Source organism: Olea europaea, chromosome 17, assembly GCF_002742605.1.
Source record: "Olea europaea var. sylvestris chromosome 17, O_europaea_v1, whole genome shotgun sequence".
Classification (NCBI taxonomy): domain Eukaryota; kingdom Viridiplantae; phylum Streptophyta; class Magnoliopsida; order Lamiales; family Oleaceae; genus Olea; species Olea europaea.
In genome coordinates this window covers 10,623,692-10,640,726 of record NC_036253.1, presented here as the reverse complement: position 1 = coordinate 10,640,726, position 17,035 = coordinate 10,623,692, and the positions used below count along the sequence as shown (strand labels likewise).

General features: G+C 32.1%; 3 protein-coding genes and 1 pseudogene across 3 annotated transcripts; 1 reads left to right on the top strand and 3 right to left on the bottom strand.

Annotated features, from left to right (window-relative positions):
* The first annotated feature begins 283 nt into the window (after positions 1-283).
* Positions 284-1,342, top strand: LOC111366290. Its single transcript, XM_022987018.1, has 4 exons — positions 284-390; positions 486-608; positions 791-829; positions 914-1,342. The coding sequence occupies exons 1-4, from the start codon at positions 337-339 to the stop codon at positions 1,043-1,045; spliced, it is 348 nt and encodes a 115-aa protein (XP_022842786.1). The 5' UTR covers positions 284-336; the 3' UTR covers positions 1,046-1,342.
* Positions 1,343-2,569: 1,227 nt separating this feature from the next.
* On the bottom strand, positions 2,570-4,325 carry LOC111365811. Its single transcript, XM_022986325.1, has 2 exons — positions 3,522-4,325; positions 2,570-2,794 (listed from the first exon to the last, which is right to left on the bottom strand). The coding sequence occupies exons 1-2, from the start codon at positions 3,661-3,663 to the stop codon at positions 2,586-2,588; spliced, it is 351 nt and encodes a 116-aa protein (XP_022842093.1). The 5' UTR covers positions 3,664-4,325; the 3' UTR covers positions 2,570-2,585.
* Positions 4,326-5,585: 1,260 nt separating this feature from the next.
* LOC111365617 lies at positions 5,586-6,735 on the bottom strand (annotated as a pseudogene).
* Positions 6,736-7,119: 384 nt separating this feature from the next.
* LOC111366289 (DNA-directed RNA polymerase I subunit rpa49-like) lies at positions 7,120-9,946 on the bottom strand. The gene is made up of 4 exons (XM_022987017.1): positions 9,359-9,946; positions 8,929-9,078; positions 8,104-8,421; positions 7,120-7,901 (listed from the first exon to the last, which is right to left on the bottom strand). The coding sequence occupies exons 1-4, from the start codon at positions 9,797-9,799 to the stop codon at positions 7,494-7,496; spliced, it is 1,317 nt and encodes a 438-aa protein (XP_022842785.1). The 5' UTR covers positions 9,800-9,946; the 3' UTR covers positions 7,120-7,493.
* Between the last annotated feature and the right edge of the window lie 7,089 nt (positions 9,947-17,035).

Here is a 17,035-nt window from a genome sequence, read left to right as displayed (position 1 = left end):
TTATACCTCCGTACCTCTCCTATTTATACAAGTTGCAGCAGTGCACTCATGGGTTTAAATGCAAGAGGAGAACTTGGTGAAAATATCTTGTTAGATATCATGATCGTTTCTTTGGATCATAACAAAACTATACATGCTCATAGAAGGGTCTGTTATTTCCTTGATTACTAGCTTTTCCTCAAATTGGTTCTTCAAAATTTCAATCTTGGATTCTCCAGTTACCCCTTTGGTGGTTTCAAGTTCTTTGCTGGTAGTCTTGAAAGTTGATTGAAATTTGAAGTTACTTATTTCATTTGAACAAGTGTTGACATCTATATTTTGACTAAACAGCCAGGCATGGATGGACGCAATTGCTATTCTGATGAGCACTATTTGCCCTCTTTTTTCAATGTGAGGATATTACACATATACTTCTTTTTGGAATTTAAGACATCTTCCCCTTTTTGGATAATTTTAAAGGGAATAAATTTCCCCCACCTTTTCAGATGGTCGATCCAGCTGGAATTGCAAATTGGTCAGTAACACATGTTGATTGGTCAGAACGGAAATGGCATCCCAAATCATATCAAGCGCAGGATGTTACCTATGAGCTGATCAGAAATATTACAGTATGGCTTTCCTCTTTCTGAACTTTTATGTCAACTGCGTTGAATTTATCCTTATATTTGCATCAAACGAGTCGTGCTCATCCAATTGCAATATGGTATTGTGGCAATTGCACAGAGCATCAGTTGGAGCTGTATCTAATAATTTTGTGGTGGCTAATGAAACTGAACTTGTGTTTTTGCAGTCTATTACAGATAGTGTGCATGTTACAAGTGATGAAAAGGTTAGTATGTTTTTGGAAAACTATAAATTGTTGAAGTTGCGTGATCTCATTATTCTGAAGTGAATTTATTTCTTTGTTCTCCAGATGGAAATTCAGATTAGACCTTGCTTGTGGAATGGAAACCAACGACCATGTTACTTGTTTGCAAGGAAATTTTTACCCGAAACTATAGATAAACTGATGCTCCTTTACCCCAATTATACATCTTCTAATTAAGTGGGTTGATATCTTCATATTGATTCTTTGGTCGATTCAAGACTTGCATTCGGCCCCATTTTTCTCCATTTTACGCGTAGCTTCTACTGTTCTGGTTACATATGATTGAGAGCTCCCCAAGTTGGCTCGTCATTGAGTGGCACGACCATGAAGGTGATGTTGAACCAAGCTGGAGTGAGTGTTGCCGCCAATGTTGCTTCATGTTTAATTTTCTCCCCCATTTTGTGCAATTTATTGAACATTGACCTAAAGGAGTTACAAATATGGACTTTACAGTAATAGCTTTCATCTTTTTTCCTTCTCTTCCCACTTCTAATTATTCATTACGTTTTGGCTTCCTTATTTTTCTTTATTAAAACAAAATACAGAGTATGATAGAATAGACTGGAGTGAGTGAAAACTGGCTGCTGTAAACGAACCTCCAGTTCTTATATATTCTTTGGTTCTGTGAATTTTGAAAACTAATTCAGTTATAGGGATAATGTATATATTTAAGCAAAAATCAAAATTCTTAGGCTATTTAATAAATAACTATTAGGGACACGTGCATTGCACGTGCTTTTATAACAATATTATGAATTCTTTTAGATGGTTGAAATTTTCAACCCCAAAACCATCATCTATCAATTAAGGAAAAAGATATACTTGATCTTGTGAATAATCAGCTCTTAAAGGACAAGTGAAACTAGTAATAAAACCTTCAAACTTTGACCTAAAAAACCAATAATTAATAACATTCAGGGTCATCATCAAATACGTAAGAGTGTGTCATGGAGGGTAAAATAAAAAATCAAATTACTTAAAAGAGAACAACCACAAGCATGCTCATGTAAGTACATCGTAAACGAATCTATGTATATACAAATATGTTTGGTAAGTAGTATTAGACCTCACAAAATATGCATTATCTTTACTCCACAAGAACCCATCTTTATGAAAATACGGCAGATTTCTTAACGAAATATATCAACTACAATGAGATGAAGAATTTCGAGATATAATTCAAATCAAATAAATAGATAAATTTCAAAACGTATCCCGTGGAAATCTCCGCTTTGAGTACCCGATTACGCATGGAATCTCCACTCCAAACTTATCGAGTTTAACGAATTTTTTGTCATCCCTAATCTCCAAGAGAGCATTTAAATATAAAATGCTCTCTATTCTAAATAATTAAAAGTAAAAAAAAAAAATGTTGGAGTACGTAAAAATTTATACTCTTTAAATTGAAATATGCTCTCAGTTATACACAATATTTATTATTATTATTATTATTTTTAATTTTAAAGATTCTCTTAAAGATGCGTAGCACAAAAGTTTTGCTGGAAGTCTATATAATAGCTCCACAATTCATATTTTGCTTGCTTTAGTGCTATTGTTACAAACACGATCTAAATGGAAGGAAAAAATTCTATGAACTTCAAAAATCCACAACGTCCTGCTTGAATCACAAACAAACAATATTCACACGTATAGTAACAAAATACCAAAGCCTAAATATGATATTATACAAATTGATATTTGTTCATTTTATGAAGATTTAAGTGTAACCCTTAAGATTTCTATATTGCAAAATCCCTTTGTACAATGCTTGCCAATTGAGGGGCGGCGCATCTATATTTTCACCACCGTTTCGGTTGCTGGCTTTATGCAGATGCTTCTTCGGACGTGACTTTTGATCTTTTGATGATACCTCTACCACATCATCAGCAAATCTCACCTTCATAGATTCTTGATCTTTCACGGATCCTGAAAATCATGACACCCATTCAAGAACACGAAATTTTGTTAGTGTTTATTCTTTCATGATGAAAAATAAAACCCAAAAACGAGGAAAAAACACAAAAGAAGACAGATTCACCAATACATATATGAATGTATGTAAAATCTATTTTAGATGTGTCAAAATGTGTCACGGCCATTGTGGCGCTCCCACACATTGAAAGCACACTCAGGCATGGTCGAATTGTGGGGGTAAGCCAGCCTAATTCTACAATCGAGTCATGTGAGGCTCGAGCCACTCGAATATAAAGGCCATGGCCCGGTGCATTGGCCCTTGGAGGCCTATATTTCAAGAAGCATACAGTACTTACATCTTAAAGATACCAAATTGTGCAAGTTCTATTGGGCACGATCAAAGAATAATGCTATTTAGCCCAGTGCTATTATAACCCCCGTCTATGTGGTGATTGGTGAAAGATTAAATGAAATGTGCAATTAAATGACCCATTTAATTTCATATATCATTTAATACCACATTGGCGACGCACATAAACTGAGGTTATACGCTAAATAGCATTATTCACGATTAAAAGCATCTACAATCAAGTTGTGCTAAGCTCTGTTAGGCGCATAGGCCTAATGAAAAAGAGTCGTGCTTTGACGTGACGCCGTAATAACAATTTATGTGTCGACGTCTCAATGTAAATCTCTAATAAGACGTCCCTACAAAATAAATGAATGAAAGAAAGAGGACCTGTTGCATGGCCAATTTCGAATTCCATCTTCTTCATGAAATTAGAAAGAAGGCGCTTATGAACTTGCATGGCTAGAAAAACCACCACGCTGCCTGAAACTGCAAAAGCTGCCATAAAACTGCTTCCCAATGAATTATCCATTTTTCATCTGTTCATTGATTTATGTATCCATCCTAAATGTTTTCTCGATATTTCTAAATGATCATAGGAATTTTGCCTGAAATATTATTTAAAAAAAAATCCATTTTTGAATTGAAAATTTCTTGTAAGGAAAAAAGGGAGGATGCATTTGAATAAAAATAATAAATCTTAGAGGAGGAAAATGTATATATAGATTAGGACAGGGGGAATGACAGAAATGAAAAATATTTTCTTGATGGGCATATGAAAAAAGTCTAGAAGTGACTCGAGGAGAAAAGATTAATTAGCATTACAATCATAAGTTGCAAAGAGTAGGGAATTATATCCTAAGCAAGTGAAAATCATAAGTCATTAAGTTCATGGGAATAGCAGCATCCAAATGACAAGTCTTTCTGTTTAATTACAGGATAAAAATCTGAGAAAAACACTGAGGATAGTGCAAATGTGGGAAAATGAATCCCGTCAAAAATGGAAGGCTAAAGCTTCTCGTACATTCCATATTGTACATGAATTTTGTTCATGTTTATATGTAAATTTTGTGAGGGCCTGTATTGTGATTATGAATTTCGTAGTTAAATTTTGTTCATGTTTATATGTAAATTTTGTGAGTGCCTGTATTGTGATTATGAATGAATTAATTTAAATGGATATTTATAATCATATATTCGAGTGGAGGGTTGAAAAAATTAATTATATCCTAATTTATTGATAATAATATTGACAAGTAATTTTATACTTATATATTTTCTTACTTAGAGCCCGTGTTTTTGTCCAAAATGCATTTTAGAATAGTATTTTGATAGAAAATGTGTAGTTAAAAAATAAAAATAAAAAATTGAATTTGCGTGTAATATTGTTTTATTGAAGAATGTGTGATTGAAAATAAGAGAAAAAATATATTTTGAAAAGAATGGGGATCTACATCTTGCTTGGTAAAGTTGATGCCCTTCAACTAGGATGCCTCCCTCCTATACTTGGTTCAATACTATCACAATTATATATAAATGCATTTGTGATTATAGTTATATAAAGCATTTTAAATATTTATTTGCCTTAGGGGAAACATAAAGAGAAAAAATTCATGAAAAAAATTATATAAAATATTAAAAACTTATTAGAAAATATTAAAACTAGTAATAAGATAGATACAACTATATAAAATATTAAAAACTTATTAGAAAATATTAAAACTAGTAATAAGATAGATACAACTATATAAAATATTAAAAACTTATTAGAAAATATTAAAACTAGTAATAAGATAGATACAACTATATAAAATATTAAAAACTTATTAGAAAATATTAAAACTAGTAATAAGATAGATACAACTATATAAAATATTAAAAACTTATTAGCCCAAAAAAAGGACTATATTATTTTCGACCCAACAATAATCTGTCAATTGAACTGATGACCTGCTGACCCATTACTTTGAGTGGATCAAATGATTGAATCGAGTTTGATAACTATGGTCACAAGTTTCTTGATTTCAGCACGACATTTGGTACGTCTTAATTCATGAAATTTCCATGTGCAAGAAGTAAAATGTCAGTCAAAGTATTCCTCAAATGCAAATATTCAAATAATAGGATGTTTATGTGCAAGGCTTCTCATATATCATTTTGGAAAATGTTTATTACGCGATGCTAGATTATGAACAACATTTTAAACTTTTTTTCTTATTAATTTTAATTAGCCCTTGTGACCCAACTCATTTAATACACCATGACGTCTACAAATTGTGTAAATATGCATATAATTGTAAACAAGAAGAAAAACGCCCAGTGTACAGAGGAAGAAAAATACTCGAAGGTTTATAGGTTCTCAAATAGGGTGGGGCCCATGTGAATATTTTATTACAAAAAGTAAACCACCCATCCCACCTATGTGTCTTATCTGTAAAATATAGTATTCCCCTGTACCTGTAACTTATTTCAAACAAGAATCTAGGAGCAAAATGTGCATGCATGCAGTTGATCACATATATGGGGACAGAGAAAGAAGAAAACTACAGTTCCAGTGACACCGTGTACATCAGGAATGTTAAATAATTCGGCATCATTTTCCAGAGTCGCCACAAGCAAGAGTATTATTAGGCAACTTACCCTCATCCTTGAACATTTTAAGCAGACAAGCAAGTGCCTGCCCTTTGCCAGCACCTTGTGGCAGGATATCCAAGTCCATTCCTTCACTGTAGATTATTTTGACATCCAACTGATAATCACAGAGCAAAAGGTCTAAGTGCTGCTTGCAAAGTAAAATCAAGATGAAAGCTATGCATTCATCTCCACTAACCATTATGCAACTAGGTTTTATGCAAATATATCGCTGTTGATATTGTCATACTTGTAGTACAGCAAGAAAGTTTCATCATACCCCACGTTCTTCCAAACGTGCAGAAAGAGCTCTCATTATGCCCTGTGTCTTGTCTTTCTTAATGTAGAAGCTTTCTTTGTGTGGTCGTTGCTCTGTATCTGACTGCATGGCTCCAAACAGTCAACATAATACAGATAGTTCCCATGCAAAAGTATTTTTATCTTGATGCACAGAAAAGTACTTTCAAGATCATCTTAAAGTGGTGATGCAGGAAATTTGATGTACTGAACATCTGTCTACAAGTTTTAATGTCTTGAAAAGGTGTAAACCATACGTATGTATCAACAACCAGACGCTACTTTCTATAACTATACCTGAAGAGTAAGTTCAGAAAATTTTATAGTCTCCTCTGAAACTGCATTCCTGTCCCATTTCTGATTTAAGAATTCAACCCAACCATCATCTGGTACCATATAGTTACCGTATGTTATCTCAGTTCCCATAGACATTATTGTGATATCTGGGGTTAACATGTGCTTCTCATTCCTTAACTCCTTGTACAGTGTAGGTGACCTTCAGTGGAAAACACTAACAAGGAATTATTACGATAATTGGACTCCCACAAAGCATTAAACATGAGAAGAGAGAGGTTCTCGGGATCGTGATGGTCAACCTACAACAAAGACTCTCATATTAGTCCAATCCAACAAAGACTCTTTTAATAAGGCTTGCAACACCAGCAAGCCAATTCATGGTTGTCTTAAGGCTAGCTTCACTCTGCAATTAAAAGAGTCGCCGTCTAAGCAAAAAGTTAAGATGACCAAAGAATCCAATGCTCGAACTTCCACTAATTGAACTACCCAACCCTCCTAGTCAAGTGTTATCAAACAGAAACTACATTAGTTTGATTTTTAAGCAGATGGGAACAAGTCTTTTTTACAGTGATTTATGCTATTGCACATGATATCAAGAAGAATGACAACTCAATAGGTTATGTAACCAAGTAAATAGAAGGCATAAGGATATGAACAACTTTGCTGTTCCACAGCAAAATACAGATTAATGCATTGTATATCTCGTATAGATACAATTTTCAAATGAGAAATTAGCATAAAATATTGAACATCAAAGATTTAAGAATAATAATTGTATGTGATAAGGTCCAATAAAAACAAATAACAGAGTCTTAACACCTGTCAGCTCAATAATTAGAGCTACCAGATTTAATACTAGATTACTGGTTAACCACAAAACAAAGCATCAAGGAAATATGTTCTTTGCTTGGGGCTATAACAAAAGATCAATTGGCAAATGGACTAATACAATGGCTGGATGGTAATCCAGGATCTAACTGATATTAATATCAATTAATTTTATAGGCTTTCCTCTCCTCCATCAAATTATTTTCAAAGTATCCCTTAACATCATCCTTGCTCCAAAACAAAATTCAGACGAAACGGAAAATAATTTCTCAAACAAGTTGTGATCGAGGCAGAGTTGTTGCTGAAGATCTACTTTCTTCTCTTCCTTTTAATAGTTTGAAATTCCAGCGGGACTGGAAGCGTAGCCACCAAAACTTGATTCTCACGCCTGAACTTGCAACCCAAGTATTCATAATGGGGTCTTAGTGCAACAGGTGTCATTCTAAGATCCTCAGCTATATCAGATGGGTCCGATTTGAATTCGTCTACAAACATAGTGAGCACCAACACATAACTTATGAGCAGCTTCTTTTTCTCATCTGGAATTCTTGAATCATTTGAAGTAGCAAACAGTGAAGAAAATTTCTGGGAAAAGATACTTGGGAATTTATGGTGCTTTGCAGATAAAACGCCATCCATGGAATGTTTATCCTTGAACTTGATGAGATGAGTGATATATGAAAATATGCCAGCCAATTTCCTCTTTTTTGCATCATCCTACAAGGTGGAAAGGAAAGAAATAAAGGAAATAGCATTAAAGCAGAACTAGTTATTCAACCAGGTTACCTCATCCATGAAATTTGCAAAAAAGAATTTATAAAAAAGTAGAAATAGCAAGGAGATTGTCAAACTTGCAAGGTATAGTGTATTTGAAAAATATCAAATAATCAGAAGCTTAAATCGAACTATAAATCAGTACCTCAATATCTTCTAGTTTATGAACTCTGTTGCGGACAAATCTCGGGTAGATGCTCGGTGCCACTTCTCCCCCAGTGCACGAAATCTCAAAAATGTCAAGAAGGTAATCCCACTCCCCTTTTAAAATAATCTTGTCCAGTGGATATGCCATATCTGGTGAAGTGGCGAACAAATTATAGGGTGGGATATTGAGAGAATTATCTGTAGAAGTAGCAGCTTGAAGTGCCTCTTTGATTGTCTCGACTTCTTGTAATTTCAAGTCCAAATCCTGATGAACTCCTGGATCTCCTGTTTGACGCAAAGCATCACGTTTCACATCCTGCAATTTATATAACAAGAAATAATACAAACATTATTCCCATTTCCCACTGCACAATCAAGAAAATATGATATGCCGAGAGCCTCAGATTGCACTTTTGAAGTTCGAGGGAGAGAGAGAGAGTGTGTGTGTGTGTGTGTGTGTGTGTGTGTATTTGTGTTTGTGTTTGTGTTTGTGTTTATAGTAGATCTGTGGCAGGCATTCACGTTTTAAGCTGATACTGGGGATGGGGGTATCTATTAGGCTGAATATCATGCAGTTAGCTCATTATTGCGGGATTCTCAAACGCGGAAAAGGATCCAATGGATTCAAAAGAATTGAACAAGGATCCATATGATTGAAACAGCACAGATACTTTCATTTAATGTGTACGGAACCTTTTACCAGCCACAAAAATAACAGTTAATAGATATAAATTAACATAAATTTTAACCAAAATCAGAAATTGTGCATATCAGCAGCACATTTTATGAACTAAATAGCAACAAGTAAAGAGAGTGGCTGCACCTGTCTAATGTTCTTCTTCGTTGAATACATAAGGGTCAATTTTTTTAATTCATTAGCCTTTTTCTCCGTAGCATCTTCCTCATTAGCTTCATCCAGGATTTCTTTTTCAGTTTGGTCTGCTGCTCCAATTTTCGGAGCCAATCTAAATATCTGTAGTCATAACAAACCATAACGTCTTGATTCAATTCACAAAAACAGCCTCTTCCCAAAAAGAAAACAAATTAGAAAGAATGCACTGTAAATAAAATTAAACAGAATCCCTTATATCATCTTCAATAACATTCTTAAAAACTAGGAATTCCTGTAATTTCAGTATTACAAACAGAACCAAAATCATAAACATTTTTAATCGCGAAAAGTTATCCCTTGCCTAAAATTAAAGAGAGGCCCCCTTTGTCTTTGTCGAATAAATAAATCTATTAAATTTTACCTTATTCGACTCAATAGGAACAATTCTCAACGTCTGGGTATCTTTATCCAGTACACCAAGGGCATACTTGCACAGCTGTGGTGCTGTGGCTTCACCGGAATAATTAGTCCCAACAAAATCCACCTGGGATCCATGGGGGCTCACCACCATTTGCAGCCGATTACTCTTCTTCACATTCCTATAAACCTTGACACTTGCCTCTGGTTCGCTGTGGTTCTTCAACGGGTCATAACCGGAAGGGAAGTAGCCGATTATTGGGGAGATTTTATCTTTCTTTTCAGCAACAGTCTCGACTTTCACATTAATTTGCTCCCTTTTCTTTTTCTTCATTTTCTTTCTCGATTTTGTAGCAGGGTTCTGGTCTTCTTCTTCTTCTTCTTCTTCGAGCTGTACCTTTTCTTCTTTTAGTGATAATTTTTTCTTCTCTTTCGATTTTGCCATAAAGTAAGGTGAATTACAGGCGAGGCGACGTCGATAAATGTTCCAAAATTTCCGGTGGAGCAGGCGGGGAGACCAATGAGCTGAGCTTTAACCGGTATTTGCAGAAACTGTGATGAGCTAGGGCGGCGTTGATGGTCGACCACTGGATCGTTTATTAATGTTTATTTAAATAATATTAAAAATTCTTCAATGCATATATAAACGTTGAACTCCCATTTTGAAGGTCTTCACCGTCCCGACTCTAAATCTTTGTGAGGGAGGTAAATCGCAGGATGTGTCCCAACAGATCAAGAAATAAGACCTGTCTGTACACTGCGCATACAAGGAGTCCAATTTCATATTTCAGGAATCGAATCCCCACACTGCGACTGCCAGCAAGATGTGAGATAATCTCACTACTATCCTTTGCACCACTGAACTATGCCCCGAGGGCTCTTCAATGCATATATGAATACGTTACCCGTTTGGCCTCCATTAATTTTCATTTCATTATATTTTATTTATCTCTCTCTTATTTTCAATCATATAATTTTTCATAAAATAATATTACATATAAATCAAAAATTTTCCTTCTTAAAAAACACTATTCCACCTATTAATTTTTCCATAAAATGGGAGCAAAACGGGAATGTGTCCTTAATTGAAATTATGATGAATTTTAAAAATCGTTCTAAATTTTTATATTTTCAATTGGGATTTTAATGAATTCATTAAAATTTAGATATCCTCAATTGAGGTTTTAATAAAATTTAATGAAATTCTTTAAAATTTAGGTATAATCAATAACTAGTGAATTAATAAAAAGTTTATTAATAGAAGGATTTTAAAACATTTTGATGGATTTGAAGCTTAAAAATACATATTACCAAATCTTTTGAAATTTCACCATATTTAATAAGATTTCTATGGAAGTTGTAAGAATATATTCAAATCTACGAAATTCATTAGAATTTATAATCTTTTAAAATCCATTAAAATTTTAGTTGAGAACACCCTCGTAAAATTGTTATGGAAAGAGAAGAAAATATAGAGAAGTAAATAGACTTGTGTGTATTATTAAAAAGTAATACCCTATATTTATATGGTCCATAATAAGAGTTACAATTGAAATGCAATAGACCTTATAAACTAGATAAAACTTATCAATATACCATGATAATACTAAATAATCATCAATAATTATCTTATTATTTTTTAACACCTCCTCCCCCCCCCCTTTGATAATTATTTGACAATAACTATCTCATTGAAACCATATTTGACAAAAAAACTCGATGAGACAAAAATGCCAACAAATGAAAAAAGTACAAATAATTTGGAGTAATAAAATGTTGCCTCATTAAAACCTTGTCAAGAAAATTCAATGGAACAAAACTTGATCGAAGGAAAAAGAGTACAGGTACTCCCTGATTTCAATTCTTGTATCAAGCTATCCATATCTCGTATATCAATGTCTTCAATATTACGATTTCTAGTGAAGTATGTCTCATATTGTCATGCATAGTTTTTAAATAATACCGTTTTCATACGAGATATTTATCATCATTTAATAACTGTAGTAACATGATGATTCGAAAATAACTCTTGTTGATCTCTTCGAGGCTTCTTGAGTGTAAATGCCTTGTAGATTAAAGATATTATTATACAAAGAATATACATGACTATAACCTTATTAGGAAAAACCTTTTGAAAAAATCCTAATGAAGGAAAATAAGTACATTATTCTTTTAAATACGTTATAAAAATTGCCTCATTAAAAGTTTTGTCAGGAAAACCCAATGTGACAAAATCTTGGTCAAGGGAAAAAGAGTACAACACGTATTTACTTTCTCTTATGATAATATCACTTCAATTATACTTCAGGTAAATTGAATCCGTCAAGAATAGTATTAAATTTATATGTAAAATAAGTTGACTATAATAACATTTATTATATGCATATTAAATTTCATGCTTTGTCACTCTAACGAGTTAGAAACCTGTAATTATATCCACCATATGTTAACTTATCTATTATACATGTCTTCGTGACATTTATTATATAAAGAATCGTACGTTTCATATTACGACTTTACTTTTCGTATTTTCATTTCGCATAAGCATACACCTTTTGATATTCGAACTGTAGATCCAGAAACTTGAGATTTCTCTAGTAAAATTTAATTTAGTATGATCGTGTCTTTTCATTTGACCAATCATTACTTCGATTGATGACAAATTTATTTTTATAGCCTCGATATTTATAATATAATGCAGTACATCGCCAAATTTTCTTTTCAATTCTATTTATTTTCCCATGATAACATCACTTATTGAGATGCTTCAACTTTTAACATATCAGGTACCTGAACCTTTTCTGAGATTTTATAATTTTTTATGTTTGAATACTCATCAACAGTATATGTCACCTTAATTAGGACCATCTTTGCTAATTGTTCCATCTTTGTTCAATGATTTTTGTATTGGAATCGAATACCATCACACTTCAAGCAATCACAAATATATCAAATGTAATGCTATCAAATTATCCTCCTATGACATCAATTAGTGTTGGAGCATTTAAAATTAGTGCGAGTGATGTTGTTTATCTCATTGATCAGTAAATACATCAAAATAAATTATCTTTTGAACTTCTGGTTCATACAATATTTTGCGAGAATTTAGATAATACAACATTTATGCATTATTTTCAACTTCTTAATTCCCCCCCCCCCCACCCCAAATCCTGAGAGAATTATTTGATAAAATTGAAAATTAGCAAATTGTGTTATCAAATATCACACATTTAATATAAAGGTTAAAATTGCACATTTATTCTTAGCATTCTTTACTTTCCATTTCAGTGCATTGTAGTTGTTCAATTTTATATATACTGCACTATTAAAATAATCAAATGAAAAAATTAGGCTATGACCATAAGCCAATTATTACGGAAGAACTATGATATTGGCATGATGCGTAATAGAATTTCCTATATAAAAATGGGAAATACTTTATTCTCAATAAAATTAATTGAAAGCGTTTAACAAACAATATTGTTAAACCATTTATCGACATCCCAACTAATAATTATTAAAATGTTGAGATTTGTGCTCACTAGCATTAACAAGACACGGTCTTGATTGTATAATCTGAAAATTATACTCGTAATTTAAATTTTGAACAGTAGTTTCGCAAACTTCATATTACGAACACTGTGCAATCATCTAATATTTTTAGAATTGAATTGAAGAATCTTCTGATTTTTCATTGAATATCCAATTGAATTTTTAATTTCGTGTCATTATTGATCCAGTGATGATCCAACAGGTTATGCCAATCAAATTAAACTTCTAGTTCAATATAAGATATAATTCAGTTGATTAATTTCGAAAAATATGATTAAATATTATATAATTATATAATAATCAATGTCCACATGATATAAGTCGTATGTTTTCCTTTAAAGATAAACACAGATTCATACATTACACATGATTTATTCTTCAAGACATGTGCCATTTCAAGAGCACGTTGTATTTTCTTTAAGAGCAATATCAATATTCTTCTGAAATATTGGAATCTTATTGTTATGCTCTCCAGAGCAATAACATGTTATCATTTGAAATAATAAATTGTATAAGAATTTACTCTTCATGAGTAAAAACATAATTTACGTTAAATTGTATTTAATTATTCTCTTTGAAAGCAAGTAAAATTCGAGTAAAATATCTGTCAATAATAATGTGTTACTTCATGAGCAATAATACTCCTTTTAAAATATTAACAATGTTGTGCAACATCGAAGTACCAATAAATTATTGTTTAAAAACATTAACTCTTAATGAGTATGTTTTTTAGACAAATTTTAATATTTGCAGAGTTGTGCTTTTTTGGTATCACTTCTTCAACAGTAATAAATCAAACATTATATTTTACTATTACTTCTTCAACAACAAAATATCAGTACTTTATTTGAAATATTAAAAATTATGATTCATGCTTTTCATGAACAATATGTCAATATTCTTCTAGAATATTGAAAGTTACAATTCATGCTTTTTGGGAGTAAATATTATTATTCTAGAATAATAATAATATTGTGCTATTTCAGGAGTAATAACAAATTATTATTTAAAAATACGATCTCTTTAGGAATATATTTTCTAATAGAATGTAAATATTTGCAAAATAGTGCTTCTTCAAAAGCAATTATATTTGTTTAGAGTATTAACAGTATTGTGCTACTTCAAAAGCACCAAAAAATTATTTGTAATAGAGGGACATCAGGGTACTAAATTTATAAACTATAATATGTATTTAAAAAAAATATGAATGTGATAATTAATCAAATATAAACAAGAAACAAACAATTAAATACATCATGCGCAATTTTTTGATGAAAAAATAATCAGCATATATATTTTTTTATTATTATGGAACTAAAATTATGGAATCAATTACCTGTTGCACAAATATCAATTTTTTTATTTGCCTATTGTATTGAACCTAGCTAAAAGATTTCGTGACGATTAAATGGGATATATTTCAACATCCCATGCTCCAGATACTTTTCTTTTATTTCTGGAAAATTCTTCTATAAATGGGATAACCTGCAAGCAAAAGTCTAGCCACGAAACCTAAATACATTATATGCACGTGGCAGTCAATTCACCAACTTTCAATGTCTCCCTTTTTTTCACAAATTTCAAGATCCATGTATATATATACTAGAGAGAAAAAAGAGATTTGATCAAGAATCAGAGAAAAGAATTCATTTGATGGGGGCAAGCTTCATGTAATGAGATCATTGTGTTAATAACGTGTTATGAAAAGAGAAGAAAATATAGAAAAGTAAATAGACTTGTGTGTATTATTAAGAACTAATATCCTATATTTATAGGGTTCATAATAAGAGTTAAAATTAGAATATAATAGACATTCTAGACTAGATAAGCTTTATCGATGTACCATAATAAACTAAATAATCATTAATAATTATCTCATTATTTTACAACAAAAATTTAAAAATCATGTACATATAAAAATATGGATAATTCTACGTGTACACCATGAAGTGTACACAATAGATTACATCCCGTCACATGGAGAGGGTTCCACAAATATTTTATTATATGTGGGCACCCCTCCATGCGAGGAAGGTGTAATGCTATGTGCACTTCCCTAAAAATATACTTCAATTCGACCAAAATAATATGGAAAAAACACATTATTGATAATTTATGAAGGAAATTTACTTTACTTTCAAAAAAGTTCAAAAATGTTTTTTTTTTCCCTTCTAAACAAAGTAGTAGACCTTTCATAATTTATAAAGGAATTACTTCCAAAAAATCTATGTCGTAGTTGCAAGTGTATTGTTGACACACTAATTTTTTTATATGAAGTCACATTCCAAAATTTATTTTGTATTATTTGATGTAATAGATAGTAAATCAACAATCAAATTGACAAAGTATAGTTATGAAATTTGGGTCAGCCTGAAAACCACTGAATCAACAATAGTGTTAAACATGACACTATTTTTTAACAACGGATAAGATGTTGGGGGTACATTTCACAAACAATAAATTGATGAGGTTCCATTTTACAAACAATAAATTGATGAGGTTGACCCTCATCTAAATTAGTGTTAAATATCACAACACTAATCTTTTATGACTAATATAGTAAATGCATAATTCATGCCAACGAAATAAGTTCACCATCTGTCAATCTAAAAACACTTAAATTTCAAAAAAAATTAAAATTTTATCTTTCACAATTCAAACGTTAAACACTAACTCTCATCTAACCCCTTAAATTGTAATTTTACCCTTCACAATCCCTAATATCACTCAAAATATTTCCTCAATTGAAGGGCAAAACACTGATTGACACTTCTTAGAAGTCCACGTTGCCTAAAAATTAATTGAGGTAAAGGAATACTTATCATCTATCAAAGAGCAAGCATCAAGCTGGGTCGCATTGCACTGGCGTGCTGTGTACGTGAGGCTGCAACTGTAGGTGGGAGAACGAGAAGTTGAAGATAGGGTTGGCCTTTTGTGTGAAATGTCATAACTCTCAGACTGTGGGCAAATTCAATTTTTAATTCTTTGCAAAATAGACTTCATCCATAATGGGGCCTGTTATTGTTGTTTTTTTTTTTTTTAAAGCTTAATTGAAGAAAGGGAAAATTTCATATACAAGAGATTAAGTATAGGGCATTTCAAAAATAAGAAAATAAATATCATATTTCAACAATCAGATATTAGCCTAAAAATAAATTAATTTAATTTAAAATGGAAAACAATCCCTAAGAAATAGCCTGAGATACCGTACCAGCAGGATTCTCCAAAAATATCAAAATCATCTCTCAACCTGATTCCAATAGTCAGAAGATCTGAAAATACATCAAAATTACCGTCGGCTCTCACGGAAGTGAAGGTAAAACTGAATTTTGGTCACAAATTGCAGTCGCTGGGTCGTATTACGTCGGATTAAAACACAGTGCCTCGAACAGTCACTGATTACATTCATCAGGTGTGTAGTTACGATTTATTCATTATAATTTGTCGTTTATTCATGCTAGACAAGCTTCGATTGATGAAAAATGTGATTTTTGACAAAACTGTGATCATGAATATCGTACATTGCTATTCGAAACTGTTGTGACCGTTATGAAAAACATGTGACCGACTATTCATAAGATGTAACCTCATGCAGTCAGTACACATGGGTGTTTATGTCTCGGAATGTGTGACGTGTGACATACTACATCTGTGTTTTATGATATTAATGCTCTTGTTTGAATCTAATCATATATGACAGATCTACACTTAGTTACCGTGATTGATTATTGTATGTAATTGTGATTTAATACGCACATGTTACTTGCATGTAGTCAATATGTGACCATGACATTCAAGATACTACATGCGTTTGTTGTGACCTGTGATCATTTAACAGAATTTTGACCGACATGCAATTAACTGTGACCAATATACAAAGACTTGTTGCCACTCTTCAATGGCATGTGACAAATATGCAATGATCTCGTAAAAAAAATCTAGGAAATAAAAATATGTGACCTGCATGTATTCAATACGTGACAATAATACTTGAGATTCGAGATATGTTTGTTGTGACATTTGATTTTGCTCATTTTGCAGAAATGGGGTTAATTCACGTGTGTTTGTTGAATGGATCACAAATGTCATTGGTGTTAATTGATCGTAGTTGCGGGTATTTGAGGCTTGT

What these genes read in the sequence shown, in the direction of transcription:
- LOC111366290 (XM_022987018.1), top strand. Translation starts at nt 337, where the DNA reads ATGGATGGACGCAATTGCTATTCTGATGAGCACTATTTGCCCTCTTTT. An exon ending in ATTTGCCCTCTTTTTTCAAT is followed by an intron (nt 391 to 485) that starts GTGAGGATATTA and finishes CCACCTTTTCAG; the next exon opens with ATGGTCGATCCAGCTGGAAT. An exon ending in ATGTTACAAGTGATGAAAAG is followed by an intron (nt 830 to 913) that starts GTTAGTATGTTT and finishes TTTGTTCTCCAG; the next exon opens with ATGGAAATTCAGATTAGACC.
- LOC111365811 (XM_022986325.1), bottom strand. Translation starts at nt 3,663, where the DNA reads ATGGATAATTCATTGGGAAGCAGTTTTATGGCAGCTTTTGCAGTTTCA. An exon ending in CGAAATTGGCCATGCAACAG is followed by an intron (nt 2,795 to 3,521) that starts GTCCTCTTTCTT and finishes CATGATTTTCAG; the next exon opens with GATCCGTGAAAGATCAAGAA.
- LOC111366289 (XM_022987017.1), bottom strand. Translation starts at nt 9,799, where the DNA reads ATGGCAAAATCGAAAGAGAAGAAAAAATTATCACTAAAAGAAGAAAAG. An exon ending in TTCCTATTGAGTCGAATAAG is followed by an intron (nt 9,079 to 9,358) that starts GTAAAATTTAAT and finishes TTATGACTACAG; the next exon opens with ATATTTAGATTGGCTCCGAA. An exon ending in ATAAACTAGAAGATATTGAG is followed by an intron (nt 7,902 to 8,103) that starts GTACTGATTTAT and finishes TCCACCTTGTAG; the next exon opens with GATGATGCAAAAAAGAGGAA.